Source organism: Betta splendens, chromosome 16, assembly GCF_900634795.4.
Source record: "Betta splendens chromosome 16, fBetSpl5.4, whole genome shotgun sequence".
In the NCBI taxonomy this organism is placed as follows: Eukaryota; Metazoa; Chordata; class Actinopteri; order Anabantiformes; family Osphronemidae; genus Betta; species Betta splendens.
In genome coordinates, this window is record NC_040896.2 from 7,272,885 (window position 1) to 7,291,468 (window position 18,584).

At 48.8% G+C, this 18,584-nt stretch overlaps 2 protein-coding genes across 5 annotated transcripts; one reads left to right on the forward strand and one right to left on the reverse strand.

Annotated features, from left to right (window-relative positions):
- Positions 1–2,931: 2,931 nt before the first annotated feature.
- On the reverse strand, positions 2,932–6,128 carry etsrp (ETS1-related protein). Of its 2 annotated transcripts, none has more exons than XM_029129769.3 (8): positions 5,835–6,128; positions 5,368–5,449; positions 4,553–4,636; positions 4,388–4,462; positions 4,161–4,304; positions 3,841–4,074; positions 3,636–3,754; positions 2,932–3,540 (listed from the first exon to the last, which is right to left on the reverse strand). In XM_029129769.3, the coding sequence occupies exons 1-8, from the start codon at positions 5,934–5,936 to the stop codon at positions 3,247–3,249; spliced, it is 1,134 nt and encodes a 377-aa protein (XP_028985602.1). In that variant the 5' UTR covers positions 5,937–6,128; the 3' UTR covers positions 2,932–3,246. The 2 variants fall into 2 exon arrangements, with proteins under 2 accessions (XP_028985602.1, XP_028985601.1); XM_029129768.3 differs by having other exon boundaries at positions 4,553–4,669.
- A 2,459-nt stretch (positions 6,129–8,587) lies between these two features.
- fli1rs (Fli-1 proto-oncogene, ETS transcription factor-related sequence) lies at positions 8,588–18,556 on the forward strand. 3 transcript variants are annotated; one of them, XM_029129765.3, is made up of 10 exons: positions 8,588–8,768; positions 13,168–13,352; positions 13,897–14,063; positions 15,239–15,442; positions 15,663–15,740; positions 16,677–16,745; positions 16,849–16,911; positions 17,037–17,084; positions 17,310–17,396; positions 17,608–18,556. In XM_029129765.3, the coding sequence occupies exons 1-10, from the start codon at positions 8,751–8,753 to the stop codon at positions 18,126–18,128; spliced, it is 1,440 nt and encodes a 479-aa protein (XP_028985598.1). In that variant the 5' UTR covers positions 8,588–8,750; the 3' UTR covers positions 18,129–18,556. The 3 variants fall into 3 exon arrangements, with proteins under 3 accessions (XP_028985598.1, XP_028985600.1, XP_028985599.1); XM_029129766.3 differs by lacking the exon at positions 8,588–8,768 and adding an exon at positions 8,808–9,293; XM_029129767.3 differs by lacking the exon at positions 17,310–17,396 and having other exon boundaries at positions 8,589–8,768.
- Positions 18,557–18,584: the final 28 nt, after the last annotated feature.

An 18,584-nucleotide genomic window follows, 5' to 3' on the forward strand; every position in this document is an offset into this window, starting at 1 on the left:
TGTGTCATTTAGTTAAATGTGAGAAAACTAGTTATAGGTGCTCCTTTTACATTTGGCACCCCATAACGGACCGCTTGTCTGGAGGTACTTTCGGTCAATGTCTGTTGAATGTCCAACGTCAAACTAACTTCACCGCGGTGTAGATACCCTAATAAATTTGGCGTAAATTCAAATCTAAATTTGGCGTAAGTTCAAATCCAGAAAACACCATTCTACAGACACAGAGACCTGAGGGATCAGCTGCAGTGATCGGGATCAGAGGCAGCTTCCAACACACCAGTAGTTATAGCAGGATTCAGGTTTTAGACTATTTATCTAATGTGAACCTAAAAATCCACGCCAGCATGATTTACAGTCAATGCACCTAAATCTACCCACAGGTAAAAGGTCCTGTCACTATCAGTTTCACATACGCTTTGCTCACCACGGCTGGTGAGGCCCAAACGAATGGCAGAATGAAAACCCACCTTTACTCTGAGAATTAGAAAGCTACCTACGTACAAATGTATCTACGCAGGTGAGTTGCAGACTCCGCCCGTGACGCGCCCCTATTTAAATATGGTAATTTATTCAAATAAAATTGTTTTTTTTCGGCCGGGGATCATGGCAAAACGAGGAAGAAAGAGAAACTTCACGGAGTGCGGGCTGGTGACACTGTTCTGAGGCGGAAGCTCGGAAGTGTATTATTTTTGACACGTTGTCCTTTGGTGTCAAAGCAGAGCGCAAAAACATTGAGTGGGACCGTGTTTGCACCCGTGAATGCAGCAGGGTCCGAGATGCGCACAGTCTGGGACATTAAAAATGGTCGAACATAAAGGTGGACGTGAAACGCAGGATGGTCGTCCAAGTGTCACCAAAACAGGCGAGTTGCTGTGATTGTGGGTGACACTGCTTTCACAGGGGTGGTAACACCTCACACGGGGATCCGGATGTCCTTCAAGGTAAATATTAATTTGTATGTCAATAATATGGGTCAAAACCTCCTCACATTCTAATCACAACACAATAAGATTAAGTGTGTGACGAACATTTTATTTTCCATCAGACGCAGTGGAAGACACACGTGGAAAACCAGTGGACCCCACTGGCACCAGCGCTGCCGTCGGCGCTTCCAGTGGCAGAGGCCTCTTCCGTGCGGGCCGACCGGGTTCCGATGTTCGTTCACGGGTCGTGTCCTAGCGCGTGCGGGGCTGGACTCACAGGATCCAGCAGCGCCACCGTCCGATGGTCCTCACCCCCACTGACCGCGTGTCATTGGACCTGTGCTCACGGTCACATTGTGGCTGGTGAGGGGCGTCATCAGCCACGTTTTCAATGGGAAACCGCGGTCACCTGTCAATGTAACAGAGTAACACAAGGCACTTACGAGTATAATTCCTGCTAATATAATGTGATGGGTTAATGTAACACAGCATGGATACTTAACGGGGATTGCCTTTTATGCACATGTTAATTGACATTACGACAGTATATTCTAAGACAAATAGGAGCTTGGTGACAGTAGTGTGTAGTGTTTGCTAATAGGACGTTTTATATAAAAGCACCAACTAGCACTGATGCTGAGGACATGAGGGTACAGTATTTGGAGGAGCACGGGTTCTTTGCGCAACAGGAAATAATATTAGGACCGTTATTAAACGATTTCCCCACCAATAAGCCACCAATCAGGTACCGTGTCTCCAACTGCTGCTTATTAACATGAATGAATCATGGGTTGAACCAGGCCACAATTTTGGTTAGCTGCATTTACAGATTACTTGCACTTAATGGAATGATAATGTTTTCGATTTACGAATTTAACTTCATCTTGTGACGGAAATTATTACATGCACCCATCCATGATTTCGCGTGATGAACCGTTTCCGTGTTTCACCTCTTGGTGTCGCTCATGGACCAGTAGCTGTAGAAAAGTCCTCACGCCGCCGGCGCACGTTTCTACGTTTAGTTTTTCTTGATACATCTGACCTTAGACGTAAATGCGTGCTTAAGCCAGGATTTTGTGCACATGTAATGCTCTTTACAACTTTACAAAAATCAATCAGCATTTATACCGTTAGAATATTGAAAACACTGGATCCAGAAATTTCACACTAAAACTGCAGAAGTGAAATCATTCAGGATCCAAAAAACTTTTTTAACCTTAGACGGAAATTGCTTTGCTCACTTATGATTAATGTCAAATAAAGGCGGGACATGGAATGTAGCAAAAAGTATTATCAGCACAGAAAAAGGTACGTTTCACCAGCATCCTCCTCTCAGATACAGCATTTACGGGTCCAGCTCCACCCCCAGAACAGAACCAGCCCTCCTGATCACTTTGTCCAGTCTGTTACTGTCTGCTCCATTCATGCTGCTGCCCCACAGACCACAGCCTAAAACACTGGACCCACAGACTCTCAGAACATCCTCAGCGTGGAGCTGCAGACGTTAAAGGACCTGAGCCTCCTCAGGGAGAACATCTGCTCTGAGCCTTTTGTTCACAGCTGACGGGTTCTTTATCCAGTCCAGTTAGTTGGAGGTGGTTCTTTCCACACCAGTTCACAAACCTGTCCACCACTTCCTGGTACTCTGTGACATCACCACCCTGGATACATCCTACAATAGCAGAGTCATCATTGAACCTCTGGAGAACAGGACTCTGAGTTGTACCTGAAGTCTGAGGTGTAGAGGGTGAAGAGGAAGGAGACAGGACGGTCCCTGTGGAGCTCCTGTGCTGCAGAGCACGGTGTCAGCCACAGTTCTGCAGGCGGTCGTACTGGGGGCGGTTGAGGTGGTCCATGATCCATGAGATCGGGGGGGCTCCACCTGCATGTCCTTCAGTTTCTCTCCCAGGAACTCAAGTAATAAAAGCATCATTACTTCATTACAAAGTATCTAAACACATTTTAATATGTTCAGAGTAAAAGTTGATTAACTCAGTCAAACATCGTGTTCAGAGTTCATCCACATCTGTGTTTCTATACAGTTTATTTACACAGAAGCATCCACACAAAGGCTCATGCTTTCACAGTCAAAAACATTTTGCTTCATGTTCATTATTAGCAACAGAGGTAGACACGAGTTTTAAAATATTATAAATGCACGACTCTATTCATGGGTTTGTATGAACATAATTTACACATTGGTCCCTGATGTAACGCGTATGTTTGTAGTGCTTCAGATGCTCCGGGAGCTTTGAGGGACATGTTGAAGGTGAGTCCAGCCTGGGCCTGAGGCGGCCGCTCTGGTTCCGAGTCCCAGCACCGCTTACTGTGACCCCCAGGCTTCACTGCTGTGGTCCGACGCGGCGGCGCCGGCGCCGGCCGCCCCCCCGGGGCGCTGCCACGAGTCCGCGGCCGCAGGCAGGACGTTCAGGCTCGTCAGCACCTCGTGCGCCGTCTTTCCCAGCATGCCCTGCACGTCACACACGAAGCGGTACACGTAGCGCTTGCCCGCCGTCTTGTGGATGATGTTCTTGTGGTAGTAGTAGCGCAGCCCCCGGCTCAGCTTCTCGTAGTTCATCTTAGGCTTGTTCTTGCACTGGCCCCAGCGCTTGGCCACCTGTGGCGTCAGCACAAACATGCAGAGTGAACAACACACGAACTGAGACTTTAAATCCTGCTCTCAACCTTCTAATGGACACAGTCGGACTTTACCTCTGTGGGGTCGGACATCTTGAACTCCCAGCCGTCTCCAGTCCAGGAGATAAAGGTACGACAGGCAGAGTCCAGAAGAAGCTCCAGTAAAAACTGCCACAGCTGAATTGGACCAGAACCTGAACAAACACATTTTAAGCGCCATCAGTTCAAAGCTTTTGAGACAGCGTCCAGTGCTCAGACACACATGCAGCGTGAGTCTAACCTGGATACGTGGACATCCCCATCATGTGGGTCTCCGGCCTGTGGGGGGCGCCGCTCTTACGTTTGGCCACCCGGGGGCAGTACTGCTCCGAGGGCTGAGGGCTGGGGTTTGAAGGGCAGGAGGTCGCAGGCGGGTGGGGCAGGGGGGCGGAGAAGCCGGGAGACGGGTATTCAGGCCAGAACGATGACGGCTGCCTCGGTCCCACGGAGTCGTAGTAGCTGCGATCTGTCTCACCTGCAAACAAGGGGAGGAGACTCTGTGAGCGGCCAGTCCCTCCACTGGTGGAGGCTGCTGTAGCAGCGCTGAGTCAAAGGTCCTACTTTGCAGCGAGTTGGAGCCTTTTCCTGCTGAGAAGCTGTGGCTGCCCTCCATGGCGGGGCTGAACTGGCCGCTCTGGGGCACCAGGCTCTGGTACGTCTGTGGAGGCTCCTGGTACCCGGTGTGAGACGGGTCAGCGAGGCCGTCTGCTCATCACAATAAGAACCGTCAGTCTGGGGAAAGGTTCAAAGTGGGAGCAGTAGGAGTGAGAGGACGGAGTCAGGCTCACCTGCAGGATACGAAGCCCACCAGTTGAAGTCCTGGTACGAGTCCAGGTTGAAAAGAGCAGAGTCACTGGTGCTGACTGCAACAAAATCAAATAATGTGAGATACAGATCGAAGTGAAAGCTCAGCATGAGACGAGCGTTCGTCAGGTTCTAAGGTGAAGCCTCACCTTTGGCCTCGTACGGATGCGAGGGTTTGGGCTCCGCGTAGCTGCTCTCTGCTGGACACGGCTGTGGCCCGGGAGCTTTGCTGTCTAACAGAAAAGACAGGTCTTCACCAGGAAAGTCTGGAGGTTAAACAGACAGACAGATGGAGTCAGTGGGTGAGGGTGGAAACAGGATGGAGGCACGGCTCAAGCTTGCAAAGCACCACATCCATGGTTTCATCCATGCAGCAGTAAAGCAGCAGGGCCTGAAATCCAAGCAGACGACGCAGGAGCTTTAGGAGATGGGGCTAAAAATGAGTCCCTTCAGCCCAAACAGTCGTTAGGAGAGAAAAGAGGTGAGTCTCAGCATTTTGTCAGTTAAAAGAAGCTTTTTGTTTGCTGCCGAATCAGCAGCAGGCGCCGAAGTCCTCAATGGATGGAGGCTGCAGGGAGGAGGAAACGAGGGAGGAGGGGGAGGAAGAGAGCGGAGGAAACGCGGGTGGAGGGAGTGAGTGAGCAGTGATGGAGGACGGGCCATAAATCTGTTGGAGGGGGAAGTCTGGAGGAAAGGATTAGGGAGGACAGCAGCGGCTCGTCTTTAGCCTGACGCCCCCCCCCCCCCCCATTCAGGCTTCGCTCGCAGCAGCGGCCCGTTATCCTGACCCGGCCTCGGTTTGGACCCCCCTCGTGTCAAGGTCTCAGTGAGTGAATGCTGACAGATGTGTGTCAAAATATTTCCTCTGTCCTTCAGCGACTCAGGTTCACAGGAAACACATCGCACAAACATTAAAACGAGTCCAGGCCTCAACACTTTGGACTGAGCAGCATCTCAAACTCACCATAAGACGTAAAGTCGAAGCCCGCTGGCACTTCCTGTGTCCTGAAGTCCTCCATGTAAAACCCAGTCTGACAAACCTCCATCTGTAAGTCAGGGAGAAAAGAACTACAACTTTAATGTCATCCAGCACTCAGTGCTAATGTACAGCCACAGACAGAGGCAGCAGCACCACCAGAACCCCCAACTGGGCCCAGACGGGCCCAGACCATCATTCTACAGACACAGAGACCTGAGGGATCAGCTGCAGTGATCGGGATCAGAGGCAGCTTCCAACACACCAGTAGTTATAGCAGGATTCAGGTTTTAGACTATTTATCTTATGTGAACCTAAAAATCCACGACAGCATGATTTACAGTCAATGCACCTAAATCTACCCACAGGTAAAAGGTCCTGTCACTATCAGTTTCACATACTCTTTGCTCACCACGGCTGGTGAGGCCCAAACGAATGGCAGAATGAAAACCCACCTTTACTCTGAGCCCGGAGCCGTCTGTGACGTCTGTGACGTCTGTGATGTCTGAACCGTCTGAGCCTCTGTGTCCTGGCCTGATGGCGGGGTCCCAGTACATATCTCTCCCTCCTTGGCCCTTTGTTGGTCGCTGTGTGCCGCCTTCACGTGCTGCCGTACAACTGAGTGGTCAGCGTGCGGTCGGACCGGCCCGTTTTATATACAACGGAAAGGTGGGAGGGGCGCGTGCGGAGTTGTGTGTCGTGACCAGCAACTCCGACTCTTGTTTAGATGAACGTGACGTCAACCCCCCACCGAAGAAACACACACGCAGACACACAGACAATTCATTCACAAAAGCGAAGTAATCAGGATGACACAAACACATTTTAGAAAAATCTACTGATTCGGGTTTCTAAGGAATTCAAAAGAAAAACAACAAAAATCATTAAAAGCTCTAGACGTGTTGTCTCTAAATCTATTTGGTGTCAGAATCAGTGGATGCACCAGATGTTAAACATTGTCTAATAATGCAGATGAAAAAAAACAGCAAAATGACGACGAACCATATTTATCACAATTAAACATAGTTTAATAAAACACCCTATGGAGTTCTCTACTTTATATAAAAGTGTTTTTAGACGTGGAAGCAAACGGGGACAGAAACACCGCTGCACTCAGCGTGTTTGGTAACATTTTATATCACTTATATATTAAACTACTCCACTCCTACTCCAGTTAAGTAAAGCTTCGATTTAAAAGAGCCGTTAAACATGAATGGGGAATAATCCCAGTGATGATGTCGCATAGACCCAGAAATAAAACACACTCAACAAATACTGGAACTGGTGAAATGACGCCGCATCAAACAATGAACGCACAAACAATGGCTTTGTTAATTTTGGGGACGGAAAGTGAATCAACAGGTTTGGTAACTTGTGCCGCCAGATGATATTTGGTGGTTTTACAGGAAATCATAGCGGGTTGTTTGTTTTTCAGTCAGTTGATTAAACTATACGAGAAACTGTCGATGTCTGAATAATTAAATTATATGTTAGAGTTACAGTCCCGTGTTCTGCTGATGTTGGATACGAAAACCAGACTTTAAAGCATCTAATTCTCTTATGAAAGGTGTTTTTAATGGCAGGCAGCCTGAATAGAATGAAGCGGGTCCATATTTGTACCGAAGATGAAATACAAATGGGAAACTGCAGGAATGTCGATTGTTTGGGTGAATAATTAGCAGCTGGAACAATGCAGGGTGTATTTTTACTCCTCGCTGAGTGGCCTTCAGAGCTGCGCCGATTCCGATTGTGTCGCAGGCGGGCGCTGTAACCTGGGTGGGACGAAATCAAAGCTATGTCAGTGGGTTTTTAATGAGGTGGGAGGAAGAAAAAAAATCTCTGTATCTTTGGAAGCCATTCGACAAAACAATGGCCCGTAAAAAACTCACAAGTAGTCGCTGAAGAAAGTCTGAAATCACGGCGTGAGTGGCTGCAGCAGATAAGGCCGAGCCCAGGGCCTTGTGTAAACAAACATCTGCGCCATTCTCCTCCGCCGGGGAAGAAAACACGCACGCACGCGCACGCACGCGCACTCACACACACTCACACACACTGAGGGCCGACTCCATCTGGAAAAGTGGAGCCGGGTGAAATCGTGCGCGTCGGTGAGTCGTGATTGGGAGCCCCACCTCGAGACAAGGACACAAAGGGGATGAAGTTACACAACATGGAGTGATTAACAATCAGCCGAGGAATCCAGACAGATTCATTACAGCGGCTGTCAGAACGCCGCGGACGCATCACGGCAAACGAACTAACTCCTAATTTACTATTTGAAAACCTCGGACCACGCGCAGAGTTGGATTCTGATGATTTCATTCATGAACGCAAAAAACAAGGCATTTCTACAAACGACTCGAAGTTTCACACCAGCGCCAATGGTCACGCGTGTGTGTCATTCTGTTCATAGGTGATGCACGAGCTCAACTCGAGGTCTTTTATTGCACGACACCTGAGCGTCTGCGGACCAAACTGTCAGTGGGGGGGGGCTGTGTGCGGTAAAGCAGTATACCAGCGTGAAAAAAGTTGCTCTCTGCAGGAATAAAACTAGTATTCGCAGTGTTTAGATCAGAACATTTTACATCCAAGAATCCGCTTCAGGGAAAGAAACATGCTGCTCCAGACTGTGGCCCCCACGGAGCCCCGATCGCCACCTGATGGAGTCACATGGAAACGATTCTGAGACTAAAACCACAGCAGCAGATCTTAGTATGAACTAATTATGTTATCTTTGGATACATTCTCACCTAAATTAGACCTGCTGGCGATTAGACTTTACACAAGTGAGGATTTTATGCACCTGTAAAGACGCTGGTTTGCGGCCATTTGTGCGTTTTTGTCTCCAACAGCACAACGACTCTTGTAATATTCTTGTCTGAAGAAGAAGCATTTTAACATACTTTGGAACCACAGCAACTATTTCTGTTCTAACACTGCAGGGGCGGTATGTAGGCGGCGGCCCCTTTCATTTTCAATGTGGTTAAACTCGTGCAAAACGTCCAAAATGCCTTGGCGCAACGGCGCTTTTTGCGCTCTCACATCTCCAATGGACGCATTCGTAGCGCACACGGTGCAACAACTGTTTGTTGTGCCATGTGAGCAGTAAGAGTTGGTTTCATGAGAAGTAGTTTCATGCTTTTAGTGAACGGTGACTTCACTTCCCAATTTAGAGAGCGAGAGAGCGACACAGCGAGAGAGAGAGGGGAAAAAAACTTGCCATCCGGTTATGGTCTGTGAGCAAAAAATTGTAACTGCAATGGTTTGCGCCATCGAGCCAATGCGCCCCTGCATGAATTGAAGTGAGGTTAGAAGGCTAAATTAGCGGCAACACTTACAAAAGACTAAATGACAAAGACTGAGGGGCTGCTGCAATGGACTGTACGATAAAGGTACGTGTTGGATTTGTTTTTAACGCTGCTGCCGGTGGTGATAATGACAGGCGGCCACCCACAACAGCCCTGCGTCTGCTGAGTGAGAGAGTCAAGGCGGTGATGCGAGCTCCCCACTCTTTCCTTCTTGTACAAAATTTCCTCTTCCTTCCCGTTCGTGGTTGTATGTCGGCTCTATAATAACACAACTAACCACTACATCTTTACACTCAGATAAAAACTCTAATTGGGGGCCGGTTAGACGCGTAAAAGACGTTTTCCAAACGCACGACTTTCGTTTTTTTTACCCTAATTGATGTGTTTAGTCGAGCTCATCTCTGTCTATCCGCGGAACGACAACAAAAATAACGCAGGGCAGCAACATTATTCAACGATACCGAGTGATAAACCAATTTTCCTTTAACGAAGAATAAGCCAATGAAGAGACACAGGACTTTAGTGCGCACAAGGCAGCCGGCCTTGACGGCCGTGGACCGGCGTGGAGACGCTGACGGCTCAGGAGGATCCATTTCCAACAGATGACTGGTATTTCACATTTCACACCTGTTTATCGTCTCCTGAAGACCACAACACCGTTAACGCTCCTAGAAATGCCGACGTGAAGGCCCGCGGATCCCAGTCATTAGGCGAATTCTTAATAATGATTAATAACGTTTGAAAGTAATTGTTGCGCAATTGCAGCAACTTTATACGCATAGGCCGCCGACGCAAATCCGCTTTTCAAACAAATGTGCGTTTTATTGTTAATACTATTAATTCTTTCTAAAAATCTATCTTTTAATACAAATTAATTCTCTCAAAAACAGAGAACATAAAGAAGACTAGACTGTGTTTTTGTCAATTAGTCAATTGTTAAAGTAATGCAACTAAAAATGGGCCTGAGCTGCAATAGGAACGAATATTTGTAATATTTGTATTTCTCAGTATCTTCCTGAATATGTTTGTATATTAATAGTGTGTTTAAGAGTAACTTTCATTATTTTTTGGGGGGGACGTTAAACGGCGTGAGCATGAAAACATCTAGAAACGAAAGCTTCATTTTTGGCTCTTAAACATGTTTTATTTCCTCTTTGTTGTTTAAGTGCCGCCATAGACGCAGCGTCGCTAAAAGCTGCTGCTCGTTTCTATTCTGATTATTATTCTCTTGAACGCTTGTGCTGCAGATTGTGCGTTGAGGTTATTTTGAGTATAATTTATAGCTGCAAACGGGAGCACTTGTCAGGTGTCGTTATCTGAACGCAGCAGGCTTCCTGTCTCAAACCTCAGACTTTCCGCACACGTTTCCGCTGCCTGGACCCGAAAAAATGTCAGAAAATGCAACAAAGCCTCGCCAAGAACAAACGACTGGACGCGTTCGGGCGTCGCAGCGCTTTAACTCCTCCGCGTCGGGCCGCGGAACCGGGAGCGGCGGAGGAACGGGCCCGGCTCCGTGTTTGCGGCCCGCACAGGCCTGCGCCTCGCTGCGCTGCGAGCTGTGAAACCGCACCGTTGTTTGCGTAGCAGAATGTGCAGCTGCTCAGGCCTTTGCAAAATCAGCTTGCTTTAACTTTTACTTCTGCTTTCTGCCACTTGCCTCAGACGTGGCCACGACAGAGGGCTGCGCCTTTGCACAACTTAAACTCTGGCCTGTTACTTGTGCCAGTGCAGCTTTCTGCGCCATTTAAATATCAACCCACTTTTTTAGGCAAAAAGACTTCACATTTATTAGAAATATCTAGAAGTGTTTGTGATAAAGTAAAATGTAAGAATTTCACAAGTACAGAAAAATACATATCTATCAGTAAAATTACCTTTTTATAATAGATTAAAATATTTCAGGAACAGCATAAAAGGATCATCCGTGTGCTGAGATGATGACAGAATCAGGATTACTATGAAATCAACTGCAACACAATAAGAGTTGTAACAGTAAAGCCTGACAGAAGTACTAAATGAACCCATTTATATAAATCCTATGAGTCAAAGGGAGAACACTTCTAAAAACCACATCCTCGGTTGCACTTTGAGGCCTTTTTTGTCCAAAAAGTCATGTTTTCTTGCAACATGTTCATCTGGTCTGAAGATGTAAATAACACACGAACATCCGTCTACTGATTCTGTGCTAAACTCATCCAACACCCTCGACTGGGACAAGCGCAGTCATTATCAATTACTTAATTAATTATGAGCTTTCAAAACGTTCACCGTCAGCGTTCTGGAGTTGCGTCAGTGACCTGAACTACGTTAACGGCTGTCAGAGGCGTTCGCCACTGAGGCTGTTGAACAAACCACAAGAGAAACGTAAACGTATTAAACGTAGTTCCAGCTGTGATCTGTTGCTTTGAGTTGGACCATAACCACAAACCAAATCTTTCTTGATTAATAATAAAATGATCAATTCATCTATTCAACAGAAAACGTCTCTTACCACAGTGACGTCACCTAATACTTGGCTGCGGCTTTGTTTTGTTTATACTATATTTAAAGAAGCTCAAAATGATCCCCGTCACCTTAGAGTTTGGACGTTTACTCAGGATAATTTGTGCTTTTCTGGTGTTTATGATTTTTAATTGTCGGCTGAACCTCCATGTCGTAAACAAGCTCTTGGTTTGGGTAAGACTGCATGATGCAACCCTCCACGCTGCTGACTTACAGCCACGGCGGCAGGTTTCTAGACAGGACTTCGAGCCCCAGGAGGCCGAGGGGGTTGCTATTAAAGCTCCACAGGTGTAAACGTAAGGACACGGAGGCTGGATGTTAACTTCAGCCTCTGAAGGTCGTGTTTTTAAAAAAACTGTTTGTGTGTCACTGCAACAACGGGCTGAACACATTGAACAGGAAGTGAGTTGTGGCATTAGCGGTCAGGCCACATTCTGGTATATTTGTATCAGTGTGCAGAGAGAGAGAGAGAAAGAGAGGGCGAGCAAAGGGAAGATAAAGAAAGAGCGGGAGTGAGTTGTGAGAGCCTGTCACTGAATGCACCGCGGTGGAACGTCAGCATCCACCGTTCAAACGTTGACAAACACCTGTGCAGCACAAGGTGCAACTGTTCACCGTCGTGTGTTCTCATGAGAATGTGCTGTCGACAGGCGCTTCGATCCCGCTTTCAGTCCACTGTTTCACTTCTGCAGCACACGGCCTCTGAAGGCACTCGGTGTGTGACAGAAGACTCGGGGTCAGAGGTCGACGCAGGCGAAGCAACAGCAAAGACGCCGGACGGCGCAGAGTTCGTCCATCGCTCCAGCACAAACTCGAGCCTTCATTTAGAGAGGGGAACAGTGGTTTCACACATGAAGGACGTTTAAAGGCTCAGAGGAGAACTTGTTTGGCGGTTGACTTGCATTGTGGGTAATGTAGGCACCAAAACATTGGTCGTGTTGCGTCACTTTAGTCGTTGTAGCTGGATTTAAGCTGAATCTACGGATTTATAAAAATAGAGTTTGAGTGTTTCCATGGCAACGGAGGCTCCAAACCGCAGCAGCACCAGCGGCAGGTTGGCGGCATGTCACGCACAGCGCTGACTTCTACATCAGAGTCTCTGCAGCCTGGAGGAAATGACAGACTCTGTGCCATGCATTAAGACGCTGGTAACAATGCTCAGGCAACAACGGGCTAAAAAAACACGCAGGGGAAAAAAGGGTGAAGACAAACAATGCGAAGGCGGCACTTCAATCAGGGCTCCCGCTCCTGTGTCCAGTGAAGACGGCCTCTCCTCTGATTGCACGGCCGCGCTGTTGTTTTCCAGCTCTCAGATGACCCACATTCTGACACCGGGCCCCCTCCTCCACCACTTCCTCTCCCTTGGCCTGTGCCAAAAGGTTCCTCTGCACATGGCGGCCAGGTTTCCTGTAGCCACTGACAAAGCCGCCGCTGACGTACGAGCCCAAAGACAATGGCGGCTCCTCTAAACAAACACGCAGCCGCTCGGCCTCTGCCGTCTCCCCTCGCACGGAGGGCTCGGCCCGAGCGGACCCGGCACCGGGCCCACGCACCGGCTTTGCGGCGCACGGTTCGGTAGGTGCTGAACACAGGAAGACACTTAAATCTCGATTAGACTCCACCTTGAGCGAACACCCCTCCCCCCAACCCCAATCCTAACGACAAAATAAAGCTGTGGTTGAAAGTCACTGATGTGCTCAAAGATTAGGAGCCTCCTGACTGACTTCATATCTAAACTGTTGAGCTGCCTTTTCGTCTTTTTCTTGGTGGTTTGATAAAGTATCTGCTCGTTGAGATGATCCTGAATAGGGCGAACTGCTGAACAGCACGCTGCCTGATGAATAAGCCTCCGAAGAATGAGAGGTCAAAGACAAGCAACAAACAGGAAGCTCACGTGTGATTTAAAAAGAGCATGTTGAAGATGAGTTCACCCAAAGACAAGCAGGTTGTAGACGCTGAGCGCCGCTCCTCTGTCCCGCAGGAAGCGCTGTCTGTAGTGAGCGAGGACCAGCCCATCTTCGAGCCGCCCTTCGCCGCGCCTCCGGTCATGCACATGAAGGTGGAGATGGCGTCGCCCGGCGCCTTCAGCCAGACCTCCAAGCCGAGCCCAGAGCCCAGTGACCCCGAGTGGGCGGGGAAGAGAGGCGAACACGTCAACGGCACCAGGTGAGTCGGGCCCGGACGAGGCTCAGGGGGCACGCGTTCCCAGGGCTGGTGACCGGAACCGGGTTTTCCCAGAACCAAACATCCGCTACTGTGCATCACCGGCATTCAAAGCTGGAAGATGTGTCCAAGCCCATTCAGTTTCCTTTAGGGCTGAATGGAGTAATATTTATTAAGTACTGTCCCTGAGTTTTATTTAATGGTGCTTTTTCCCTTCTCCGCTTCATTTACTGATCACAACTCAACACATTTCAAAGTACACGTTTCCAAGATTCAGGTACTTCAACAAACAACTTTTTGATTTAAACGTGCTAACTTCACTCATAGCCTTTCAGACGTATGTGACAAAGAGACTACATGGGATACATTTCACTGCTGATCCTGTTGTAAATCAACCCTTTGGGACAAAATTATTAAATGCTAAGCCACAGATCTGATCAAACACGAACAGGAAATGCACCTGCGGCCAAGTGAAGCTGTGTCGCCTGTGCAGCCTCCAGGTGAGGGTTCTGCTCCACTAACCCCCACTTTGCCTCTGTGCCTCCAGCCGTGAGTCCCCGGTGGACTGCAGCGTCACCAAGCGCTCCAGACACATGAGCAGCGACGGGACCCCCATGTCCTACCAGACCTCGTACCCGGAGCCCCGCGTCAGCCCCCAGACCAGCACCCCGCCCAGCAGCGGCGCGGAGGAGAAGAGGGTCATCGTGCCTGCAGGTGAGCGCACGCAGGCCGGAGCGCTGCCACCCACTGCCAGGCGCCAGAGGATGAGATCAGAGTTAAAACTGAAGGATGCTAAAAAAAGTGTGAAGTCGAACTGTAAATTCAGTTCTTAGAAGTGTGAATTATTGCGAACAGAGACCAAACAGGAACAGAAGCGCAGGAGGTATTTTCATCTATTGGTTCTGTTTCCATTCTGGAGGTGACGATGATTCAACAGATACATCTGTAATATCCAAAATCTTATATTAACACTGATCAGGTGTCACATCCCACAGACGCAACAGAGCATTAACTGAGCCTCATCAACCAAAGGCTCGCTCTTCTTCTCTTCTTCTCGGCACCAAAAACGCACCTGATGACTGAACTGTTCTGAGGCACTTTGTGCAGGTGGACGCCTGATGAGTCAGTTTGGTGGAATCCTCAGGTTAATTACTGAGTCACTGGCACAGAGCTATGCGGCCTGATAATACACGGATATGAGGTCACAGAAGTATGAATCAATCATGGCTGACGAGTCCCCGGCCTCACGTTACGGCCACGCACAGCACAGTCATTGTCTGCTGCTGGAAATGAGTCGGCGTCCGGGCTCCGCTTTAATACGTCCACACATTTAAACCCAAATGATAAAAATCTGTTCAAGGTTTAAATTAGGTGTTAATAAATTATTGTTATATTGTTGAACTGAGCCGTGTTCAGACTCATCAGTATCGAAACCAGAGAAAAGGCAAATAGTTGATACGTGCTTAAATATCACTGGTTTGCTTTAAACCAGCTTTACCAGCTCTAAACTAATTAACTCTTTTATTTGCTTCATCGTTTATTTCTTATTCACAGTTGTTTTTGTGCTGATGAAAAAAATGACATCGCCACTGGTCCTCATTTTCTATTTGGTTCAGCTCTTAATAATAATAATAATGTCAGACTTTTCACACCACGACGACAACACTCCCTCAATGAAAGCTCAAATCTATGAAAGGACCTCAGAAAAACCTTTGCTTATACTGTAGTTCCGATTGAATAAATAATCATATTTATCATAAACAAAACCTATTGTGTAAATGAGTTTCACCACAGTCGTACAGGATCAGGCACTTGAAGCACGTTCCAGGAGGCTTGAGCTCCAGCTGAGCGCATCCAGAGTCTCATCTTTCTCGCTCGTCTCCTCCCAGACCCCGAGGTCTGGACGCAGGACCACGTGCGGCAGTGGCTGGACTGGGCCATCAAGGAGTACGTCCTGGAGGAGGTGGACGTCATGCTGTTCCAGACGCTGGACGGAAAAGCCCTGTGCAAGATGACCAAGGAGGACATGATGCGCCTGACGTCGGCCTACAACGCAGACATCCTGCTGTCGCACCTCAATTACCTCCGGCAGAGTAAGACCCGCCTGCAAAGTAGTATCAGCTGAGGCCAGAACAACGCGTTCAGCTGCTAGCGCTGCTGTGATCACCGTTGGCAACAAACTTCCTGTTTTTCTCGTGACTGTTGATACTGAACTGCAGCAGCAGCAGATGCGCGACTAATTATCAGATCCCTGGCAGCGGTCACGAGCGCTGTGCTGAAGCAACACATGGACGTCTGCTTTCTTTCCTCCAGGTAGCCCAACGTTCTCGTACCCCACGACTCCCACCAGCAGCACCCCCCCACAGCAGCCCCGGCTTCAGGTCAAAGCAGGTGAGATCCGTCAAGAAGCCGCTGAAAAGTTCCGTTCTGACTTCTGTACCTGCTCAAATCACAAACCCAGAAACCCGTTTAGACGGCTTCAAATGAAATGAAAGCGTTTTATTTCTACCTCAGCACTTATTGCTACACAAGTTTTGGAATGTGAGAATTTAATGCTTTGTTGCTTCTAGTTCAGACCGGAAGTGCACTGAACCCGCACTGTTCAGAACAATGAGGTCATTAAAGTGGCTGAAACACTGCCCTCGGGTTTGTGGTTGTGTTTGGTTTTACCTGCAAGCATTTTATTTGGTTTTCTAAGGTTACGTTGGCAGACGCTGACCGGCGGTCCTGACCCGGTCCAACGGAGGTTGAGATGGTAGTAAATGAGGAAAAGGTCACTTCTTTCATTTCATTACGAAATTAAACTAAGCCAGTTCTCAATGACAAACTGGTCTCAGTTGGTCACAACCGGTTCCCTTTAGTCGCGCTGTTTCCAGTGTTTCTGGGTGTGAAATCAAAGTTCAGGTCACAGAAGAGCTGAGAGGAAAACGGCTGAACCATTTAAATGATGTGTCTAGTTTCACAACAGCGTTACACGCTTTCATTGGTAGAACATCAACCTCAGGCGACAAAAAAAAATTTGATGAGTCCAGAACTCAACAGCCAGTTTCAGACAGGAAGCAGCTGCAGCAGCACAGGAAACGTGGGGTATGGGTCCGGCTCCTGGGACACAATTCACCATTCAGTGGTGCGACGGGGGGGCCTGAACAAAAGAAGGCTCACCCAAGAACCTGTGGTTCATCTTCAGACCTCCACTCGCTTATCATCCCTTCGCTGGCTTCCTTCCTCCTCCAGCGGACCCGTCCCGCTGTCCACTTCAAAGGCGCGTTGAGCCACGGTGCCCGTCAGCGTCTCGTCTCAACTGTTTGTGTGTTTGTGTGTGCGCAGAGAGCGGTTTTGATGAGATCAGCCGCAGAAACAGCTGGCCCACCAACACCATGGCTGCCGCGCCCAAAGGTGAGCCCAAAAATAAAAACCATGCTTAACGTTTGGCATGGAGTCCAAAACAAAACGAGGCCACAACCAACCATTCCATTCAACTTCTTCATTTGTCACGCAGGTTCTTCGATGGATCACCAACACACCACCAGAGTCACAGAACCCGCTCCCAGACTCGTACAAGGTACGACGAGCCGACAGAACAGCAGCTTGGACGAGACGTTCAAGCAGGAAACCGTTTGCAACGAATGCTCAAAGCTGAAAACTAGGTTTTATCATAAAAAAGTCACGTTTCTGTTTCCTTTGCAGACCCATATCAGACATTAGGGCCCATTAGCAGCCGACTAGCCAACCCAGGTAAGACTAGAGCCCGAGGTGAACCTACAGCAATGACACAAATGAGGCCTTTACACTGTTGCTTTGGCAACATAGGAGACGAGCAAACTGGGGCTGCCACACACGTATCCGCCAAAATGAAGTGAAGCAGCTCCTGTTGTGTCAACACATCTGCATCACACCTGCACACACTGAATCTGGCTTCCCTCGCACCAAAAGTGACTGTCTGCCCCTGTTTCCTCACAGAAGGCCAGGCCCTCAGCTCGTCCAAGAACCGAACAGGCAAACAAAGCCCATACAAGCTGCCTGACCCCAGCGCTCACAGGCCTGTGGGTAGGTTTGTGCTGCTGTCCATCACTTCCTCCAAGCCACAGTGAAAAGGTCACATTTGGTGAAAAGCTGGTGTTCGTTAGAAAACGCATCCACTGAACTAACTGGACGAAAGCGCGTCCAACGTCGGCCGGGACGCAGAGTGTTTGTACATACAGAGGATTCCATTCTGCAGAACCTTCCAACATGTCCAACCCCCTCTCTCTCTCTCCAGGTTCGGGGCAGATCCAGCTGTGGCAGTTCCTGCTGGAGCTGCTGTCCGACAGCAACAACGCCAGCATCATCACCTGGGAGGGCACCAACGGCGAGTTCAAGATGACCGACCCCGACGAGGTGGCCAAGCGCTGGGGCGAGCGCAAGAGCAAGCCCAACATGAACTACGACAAGCTGAGCCGCGCGCTGCGCTACTATTACGACAAGAACATCATGACCAAGGTGCACGGGAAGCGCTACGCCTACAAGTTCGACTTCCAGGGAATCTCGCAGGTGCACCAGAACCACACGTCGGACGGCGGGATCGTCAAGTACCCGGGCGACATGCCCTACGTGCAGCCCTACCACAGCCACCAGCCCAAAATGAACTTCATGGGGGGTCCTCCGCCCATGTCCGTCTCCCCCGGGAACTTTTTCAGCTCCCCCACGTCATACTGGAACTCCGCCAACAGCCCCATCTACCCCGGCTCAGCCATGAGCAGGCATCCGGCCGCCCACTCCCACCTGAGCACGTACTACTGAGGACGGCGTGGACGATTGGCCACCGCGGACGAGGCCCGACTGAACGAACAGTGATGACGCTACGGCCTGATGGAGGCATTAGGGCGCTGAGGCTGCACCACCTCCGAACCTCAGAAGGACTCGACAGGAGCAGCTCGGCCTCGCGCTCCGTGACGGACAGAAAAGCTTGGTATTGTACTCCTCCAAGGCTTTTCCCAATATGCTGATAAATATATCAACAATTATTCAGTTGTTAAGCCAAGTTTGGGTTTTTGTTGTAAGTAACGTGTTTGATAGTAAACTGAAATTGAACTCGTGCCAGTTACTGCGTGGGTTTCGTTGTTAATCACATTTAACTCCTGACATTTGTAAAAGAGAGTCTGTACAGAATGATCGTCATGTAACACTGTAACATTTACTCCATGTAATAAATGATGCTTGTACCTGAAGGCCGACTCCACTAACCCTCATTCAGAT

What these genes read in the sequence shown, in the direction of transcription:
- etsrp (XM_029129768.3), bottom strand. Translation starts at nt 5,936, where the DNA reads ATGTACTGGGACCCCGCCATCAGGCCAGGACACAGAGGCTCAGACGGT. An exon ending in CTTCGACTTTACGTCTTATG is followed by an intron (nt 4,670 to 5,367) that starts GTGAGTTTGAGA and finishes TTTAACCTCCAG; the next exon opens with ACTTTCCTGGTGAAGACCTG. An exon ending in GCATCCGTACGAGGCCAAAG is followed by an intron (nt 4,463 to 4,552) that starts GTGAGGCTTCAC and finishes ATTTTGTTGCAG; the next exon opens with TCAGCACCAGTGACTCTGCT.
- fli1rs (XM_029129765.3), top strand. An exon ending in CCTCAATTACCTCCGGCAGA is followed by an intron (nt 15,443 to 15,662) that starts GTAAGACCCGCC and finishes TCTTTCCTCCAG; the next exon opens with GTAGCCCAACGTTCTCGTAC. An exon ending in CAGCCGACTAGCCAACCCAG is followed by an intron (nt 17,085 to 17,309) that starts GTAAGACTAGAG and finishes GTTTCCTCACAG; the next exon opens with AAGGCCAGGCCCTCAGCTCG.